Genomic DNA, 7,623 nt, shown 5'->3' on the forward strand with positions numbered 1-7,623 from the left:
AACATTTTAGTCACATCAATACTTTTTGGTCATCTTAAAGAACTGTGTTTAAAACTGGTTTACATCTCAAGTATTGTTCCAAGGGTGTGTATATATCCATGTTAAACAAGCTGCTTTACCACATCATCAGTCACATGTGGAAGAAACTAATTTGTTCAGACAGCAAGAATATATTATTACTTTTTCTCTGTCTCTTAATTGCTCCCACAAAAATATCAGCCACGTCTAAAAAGCTGCCCAGACTTAAGAGACAAAAAGGACCTTACACGAATAAAAAGGTACTGGGGGGGGGGGGGGGGATGAGATTTTTTTGTTTTATGCAGAAATTTGTTTTATTTTGAACAGTTGCACAAACATGATTTACAAACACTGTCACAGTTTTGTGCTTTGGGGCTTCTCTACCATACCACAGAGATTAACAGCTTATTTTTAAGTTCAAAAAAATATTCTTGTTTGCTTTCCCTATAGTTCTTAACTATTATAAGTATTCTAATTACATGCTCTACATGATGACGAAGCCTGTTGAGTCAACAAATTAAAATGGAGGGGCTGCCAGCACTACAGGACAATTCTTCAAGGTTAAAATCAAAAATGTTTTCAGCTCTACAGTGCAACTATTACATATTGCTGTTTTACATTTAATAAGCTAAAGTCTGCCATCTAGAAAAAAATCAAACTGCAGAAACAGTCCTTTAAAGTTCATCGGCCCAGTTACAAAATATCCACCTCAACAGTCTCAAAGTCCGGCTCACATCTACACAAACACATTTGCTCTCATTGTTCCCACCACTGTCCTCCAAAGTAAGACATACCCAATACTACTATATCGGCAACGCTGCCAAGATGCCTCTTCACATTCCCGATTCTCTGGATCCCAGTCTTCACAATTAACAGAAGATGCAGGCTTGTGAACAGGGACATAGAAAGGCTGCCTGGACACCTTGCCTTTTCTATGCCTAGAGCACCTAGGAAAGTGCACCAAAAACCACCCAACAGAAGCAAGAATTGAGAACACATCTGAGAGCAAAACGGGAACAACTCTTCTGCCATGTCTTCCCTTCTGTTGACTAGTTTCCATTTCAAGTTTGAAAGACACATTCCTAATCCCACTGAAAACACACAATCTGACTTGATGTTCAATAGTGTTACCATAATATTTTGCATCACCAGCACCGCTGGTTGTTTTCAGTTGCATACCTCACTGGGCTGAAATTTTCCAAGAAAGTTTTTTTTTCCCAAAATTGATTTTTTAAAAACACTATTTAGCCATTTCCAAGAAAAGGGGGCTCAGGAAAATATTACGTGTCAGTTTTTAATGTATTTTACTATTTCTGTATAAATCTTAGGGCAACCTGTTTGAAGCAAATACTTTTACGTCCATCACATAAGCAACATGCTCAAAGATGTGCCATTCCATACCTTTATGATAATTTAAACAAATTCAGCTATGTTACAAAGTACAGAAAGTCACAGTGGCTTACATAGAGAAAAAAAGGATTAGAAGTCTGCTTATTATTTTTCAAATGTTCAAATGCATTTCTAGCTCCCTCTGTGGACCATCGCATCAACCTATCAGCAAAATAGTATGTTCATAAAAAAAAAAATCTAGCCCACCTACATGCTCCTACTCCTATGAGGAATGTTCCACTTAACTCCTGTCCTACACTCTTCCACCTAACCTGCCTATATCCTGCAGTGTTTTTAATAGTCCAAACAGAAAAATCCCCAAAAGATTATTGAATTTTATTTACAAGACTATCACTCTGCTTATACATTAAATATCAATCTCAGTCTAAACAGACAGGAGAGATTTATGAGTAAATAAATCCATGCATAACTTCTCAGTTATCAAAAAACCAAGCTCCTTCTTATACAGTAAGTAAAAAAGTTAAACAAGTTATTCCTGGAAGAGCTGAAAATAAAGTCCCTCAGCTAAACTTTCCCAGAGCCTGTCAAATGGGCACTCGTAAGCATACCATCTGTGTAAAACACTTTCCATTCACAACTTTTTTCTTTCCTAGCATTACTTCTCACTTCGCAGTGAGCAGGCAGAAGCTGAACACACCCCCCATACAAGACAAAGAAACCCATATTAAATATCTTAGTTTCAAGACTCACTAACATCATTAGGTTGTTACCAAGGCATCAGTTGAACACACATTATGCATTAATGAAACAAAACGTACATGCAAAAAGCTAGGCAGTCCTAAAAATAAAAGCTCTCTTTTGGGAAAGAAGTCTTCAAAGTAACAGTAAACAAAAGGAGGGGAAAAAAGCACATTCAATTTCAGTGTCATTAAAGATTACAGGCTTGGTTAAGGCTCGGGGGGGGGGGTGGGGGGGGGTGGGGGGGGTGTCAGGGGTTCATATTATTGACTAAGGCAGCCAGCCTTGCTGTCAAGGAACAAGAAGCGCATGGTAAGCGGTGAGCTTTACTAGGAGCCAAGCTGACTGTATGTAAAAACCAGTGTTGACACAGCACTCTTTAGTGGTAATTCTGCTACTGTGAACAAAAGCTGATACTCTGACATTTCAGGGCAGCACACTTATTAAAAGAAATCATGAATCTTCTCAGTACTTCTTCTATCACATTAATATACGGTAAAAGCTTGGAATAGCATTAGTGCCTACCAAATACATGATTATTTTTGTCTAAGTTGATAGTATGCAATTTGGATGACATAGAAAATTCAAGTACTGTAATAAATCAGAATGAAACAACAAATCAATTTCCTTACACTTTCATCTGGAAATAATGCAAATTTGGTAGAAGCTGTCAAAATGTTGCAGCTTTTTATTACCATTCCACTGCCACACTTGCACAGCCGACTACTCACATAACTCCACGACAAAATGATGCTCAAATCTTATTTTATCTAATATTAAACAAAAACGTACTACAAATAAATCAATTTAACAACGGTCAGTTTAACACATTTCTATAGCTTCTAACAGGAATCTGTGAACTGTGAACATTTTCAACAGCAGCCAAATCAAAATGCCTAATCTAATTTGCCTGTTACTACCCCAAGAGGGGTTCAGCTACTTGTCTGAACCAAACCAGTCAGTAACTAAATACTAAAAAGCTCCCTGAAAAGCAGTCATTTATTATGGCTTATTTTCCTTTGAAAAAAATTGTATTGTTGAAAAACACCTACTGTAAACTCTGGAGTTTGTCTTTCACAGATTGCTTTTAAATACAAGACAGGCTGAAGATGACAACTTTGAACAATCTTCTAATTGTTATAGCCCATTTAAAAGCAACCCCAGCACCAAACATTTCACACAACAAAAATCTAATTTTTAGCTTTATTAGTAAAGAGCACCATCACAAAGGAACAGTTACCTGCTCAAGTGAAAAAAAGAAAATCACATAAGGAAAAAGTTAGTGTTTCCAGACATTTTGATTAAAAGTAAATTCTATTTAGCATTTACCTAAAAAGGTGCCTATTAGCTACAGTGTTTTAATCTTCACACAGCAGGCCTTTCAAAATGCAATAAAGTCTCAAGGACTCCATTTACTGGACTCCAACGTCTGTTCCAGTCAATCCGGGAGGGGATAGGAAAGGGGATTTTTTGTAGCAGTTCCTCAAAAGCACTGGCATTAACCCACCACTGGGCCTGCATTCTTCTCAGTGGGTTTAAAAGAAAAGTTTTGAAATATTTGGCATTATGCAGTCTGGAATGTAATATGTTTTAAGATCTAAAGAACTGAGTAGGGAATTAAGAGTAGTGAACTAATAAATACCTTTTAAAGCAGAAGCACAGTTAAGTATTGCTACTACATACCTATCAGATGCAAGCAGGCAGTTTAAAAAGTTAAATTGCTGTAAAGCATATATGGACATTAATTTAAAGTTTAAAATCAATTACATCTATCCAGTGCGAGATATTCACCAAATGTTGGCACAGGACAAAAAAGTCTGGTGGGTTTTTCTTTTTCTAAATTTAGCCACAGAATTCAAGCAACTTTAAACACTGTTATTGATACCAGTTCACTGCACAAACAATTCAAGATTTGGCATAGGAATTCCCTCATGGTTTGCAAAAAACAATTCCCACCTTTACAATTTTGCCATTATGATAGAAATTTCTACTTCAGGAGCCCAAACACACAACAAATCTTTTTGAAGCCAGTAAGACACAAGAGAAAAGCACTGAACTACTCCAGTCTTTACAAAGTCTTTTTTTGTGAGTGACCTTACTGTACATGCTTACCAACAGATGGTAAATTAGACAAGATGGTAAACACAAGGAAAATTCTAAGTTAGGCAAGTCTACAGAATTTAAAACCTAGCAAAACCCCACTTGGTTCAACATGAGAATATTTTTCTATTGCATTCTCACTAGTGTTGTCATATAATGCTGAGATGGGTTTTTATTCTTTACTCTCACGTTAATCATTCAAAACACTATTTCACACTGTTTTAAAAGAATCATGGTATCAAGATTTTATAAAGTTAAAAGAATTTGTTTTGCTGAACCAATGGTTTAAAAAAATCTCTTTTGAAAACCTTATTATAGGGGTATCTTCAACTAGAAAAATACAGGTGCAGACAGCAAGTGTCTCTCATATAGAAACAAGCAGCACACAAGGTTCAACGACCTATCTTTATGAAGTGCTTGTGAAACCTATAAATAAACATGTTTTAGAGTCTGGTAGATACTACACCTCTTACTAGAGAGAAAAATCAGTGCTTTGCAAGGTAGGATACTGCGAACTTTTATTGTAAACAAACATTCAAAGAATGCTGTTTACTTCACAAAGACTCTCAAAACCAAGTTAATTTAACTGCAAATATGATTCTCTCTGCAGATGCTATTCTTTTTAAGACAGAGCATTGTTCTGCCTTATCTTGGAAAAAACTTCACAATCCCATCTCAGGTTTACACCTGATCACAAGGACTGTGACTGCAGTGTCACTCTTGCCAAAACTTGGACCTAAAAGACTCTCATTGTCAGTTAACACTAAAAATATTCAATTAGTAAACTTACGTAAAAATGACCAAAATTTTCATGATATGTAAAGCTTCCTAAACGTATCTGCAAATGCATTTAAAGAAACACTTTCTACATTTCTGAAAAAATGGTTTGCATATTATTAAGCTTAATTAACGGGTCTAATACAAGTTTTAGTCAAGTTACAGTAAGACAAGATTTTAAATGCCATATTAAAAAGGGTCTTAAAAATAAAAATCCAAAGTACACATTTGTTTTCTGGGAAAATCCATAAACATAAGTGGAACAGTGACAGACCAGTTCATTTGGCATTTTACATGAATTTTAAATCAAGTCAATAAAAGCCATGAAGATAGCTCAGTCTATAATCAAAAGGCTTATTGTGACCATTTTCCTACAGAAAATAATTCCCCTTTTAAATACAGTGTAACAAGACAGATATTTCAGTCTCAGCTGTGAGGTGCACTCCCATTTGTTATTTATTAAAAGCATAATGAGAATGGTAAATTATTTATCCTTCTTTGCTCACTATGTAACATTAACCAAGCACAGCAGATGAATGACTGCCAAGACACCAATACAGGAGGCCTGACTTTAACCCTTCCCAGAACTCATTAAACAGATCTATGTTAAAAACAACAATAAAAATTTTAAAGCAACAAGACCTCAGGTTTTGCCCTATATTTTACTAAGGAATACAAATATTTGAACAGATGGTAGCTGCCAATACATGCTTCTAGACTGAATAACCTTACATCTGCTTCCAAAGAGAAGCTGATAATTTCACGGTTATGGCAAGTCTGTGAAGATTAATTATTTTAGCCATCTAGATCACTGTTTTTGAGACTTCCTAAGAACGTGCTTACAAAGGAACACGGCGAACAAATCAAGCAACATAAAGCTTAGTACATCAACCGCAAACAAAACAGACAACGCTCTCAAACCGACGAAGCCACTGTTGCTTTTTGTCAGCAAGACGAGCGTTGAGGGTATCATTAAAGCTTTGGCCACTCGGTGTTCTGTTTCCAGAGTCCTGCGACTCTCAGGAACTAGTGGAGCATCAGCACTTAGGCAGCACAAATTTCTGCATAGCTCATCGCTTGCAATCAACTTGTAACTAGAATTTCCTTTCTGAGCCTTACTCTAACGTAAGTGCATTACGAAATTAAGGTTAACTGAAATCCCTGCTACTTAACTCCTAGAGCTTATAGGACTACCTATCGGCGACCAGGTCTTAACCTCAATATTGCTCGAAGACCTTAAAGCAGCCAGAAACGCTACAGGCTAACGCAGCTCCCCAGCCCCACGAACCACAACTCCCCTCCGGCTTCCAACCGCGCTGCTCCTGGCTCCCCTGGGCACCGCCGGCCCGGGCCCGGGAGGAGGGGGGCGAAGCCTGTGAACCCAACGAGGGCCCGGCTCGGCACCCCCCCGCCTTCCCCGCCGCCTCTCTCGGCGCTCTCCCCTACCGCCCCACCGGCCGAGAGGTTCGTGAGCGGAGAAGAAGACTTCAGCCTCTTCTCGCAAGCCCCCCTGCTCATTTCAGCCCCTCCTGCCCGGACGCCCTTCCCCACCGGCCCCGAGCCGCCTCGGAAGGGCCGCCGCCGCCGCGCAGGCAGCCCTGAGGGCAGGACGGCTGCTCCCAGCCGCCGGCGCCGGGCGTGCGACGACGGCTCTTTGTCCACCGCCGGCGGCTCTCCCGGGGCAGGTGAGCCCGACACTTTCCGGGGCGATGCCCGAGAACTACTTCTGCCCAGTTTTGCCTTCGACGGCGGCTGGGTTTGGGGCCAAGCGCATCCCTGCCGCCGGCTGCCCCCTCCGCACCCACGCAAACCCCCGACGGAGCCAGGGTCGCCAGCGGCGCCTTCCCGCCGCAAACGGCCACAGCGCCGTGGCCCGGGCCGCCACCCGCCCCTGCGCTTTTCGGGGGGCGACCCGCCCCGCCCCCCCAACCCCGGTCCCCGCAGTCGGGACGGCCACAGCTGGGGAAACCCGCCCGCGCCCGGCCACCGCGCCCCGGCAAGGGGCAGCCCCCCCAGGCGGCGCCGGCTCCGCCCGCCCGGGCACGGGCTCCCGGGAGCGCGGCGCCAGGCAGGTGCGGCGGCGCTAAGCGAGAGCCGCGGCCCCCCAGGCCGCTTCCCCCCCGCCAGCGGGCCCGGGGCCGCGCAGCCCCGCCGCCACGTACCTGCCGAGCCCAGGGAGTGCGGCCGCCGCCGCCGCCGCACCGCGTCCCCTCAGCCAACCCGGGGGGCGGGGCGCGGGGTTGCCGCCGCGCATGCGCCCCGCGGGGCAGGGGGCGGGGGGCAGGTGTGCGGGGCCCCCCCCGCCGCCCCCTAGCGGGGTGCGGTAACCGCCCCCGGGCGCCGGCGGGAGGGCCTCGGCCGGACCCCGCCACCGCACGGCAGCCGCCCTGGGGCCGGGACAGGCCCTGCGCCTCCGGAGGCCGCGGTGCAAGGCCGGCCAGAGCGGCCTCCCCTCGGCGGCGGTGCCTGGGCCTCGCTGCCTGCCCTCACCACCCCGCGGCCCAAAATACTTGCGAGGGACAGTCTCAGGGAGGCTTTTCCTTCACACCCCTCAGTCAGCCGTGCTGTCAACAGGCAGCCGGGGTTTCAGGGGCCACAGGGTCTGGCACGAGTAGGCCTGAGGCTGAGTGGACACGTTGC

The 7,623-nt window shown here is 43.7% G+C and overlaps 1 protein-coding gene across 2 annotated transcripts in view; it reads right to left on the reverse strand.

Annotated features, from left to right (window-relative positions):
* Positions 1-7,249, reverse strand: part of RAB3IP (RAB3A interacting protein) — a 35,196-nt gene extending 27,947 nt beyond the window's left edge. For both annotated transcript variants that reach the window (XM_074902878.1, XM_074902877.1), the window contains exon 1: positions 7,146-7,249. In XM_074902878.1, the coding sequence (XP_074758979.1) occupies positions 7,146-7,237 (92 nt within the window). In that variant the 5' untranslated portion in view covers positions 7,238-7,249. The remainder of the gene's footprint in view (positions 1-7,145) is intronic.
* Between the last annotated feature and the right edge of the window lie 374 nt (positions 7,250-7,623).

The sequence above is a fragment of the Athene noctua genome, chromosome 3, assembly GCF_965140245.1.
Source record: "Athene noctua chromosome 3, bAthNoc1.hap1.1, whole genome shotgun sequence".
NCBI lineage: Eukaryota > Metazoa > Chordata > Aves > Strigiformes > Strigidae > Athene > Athene noctua.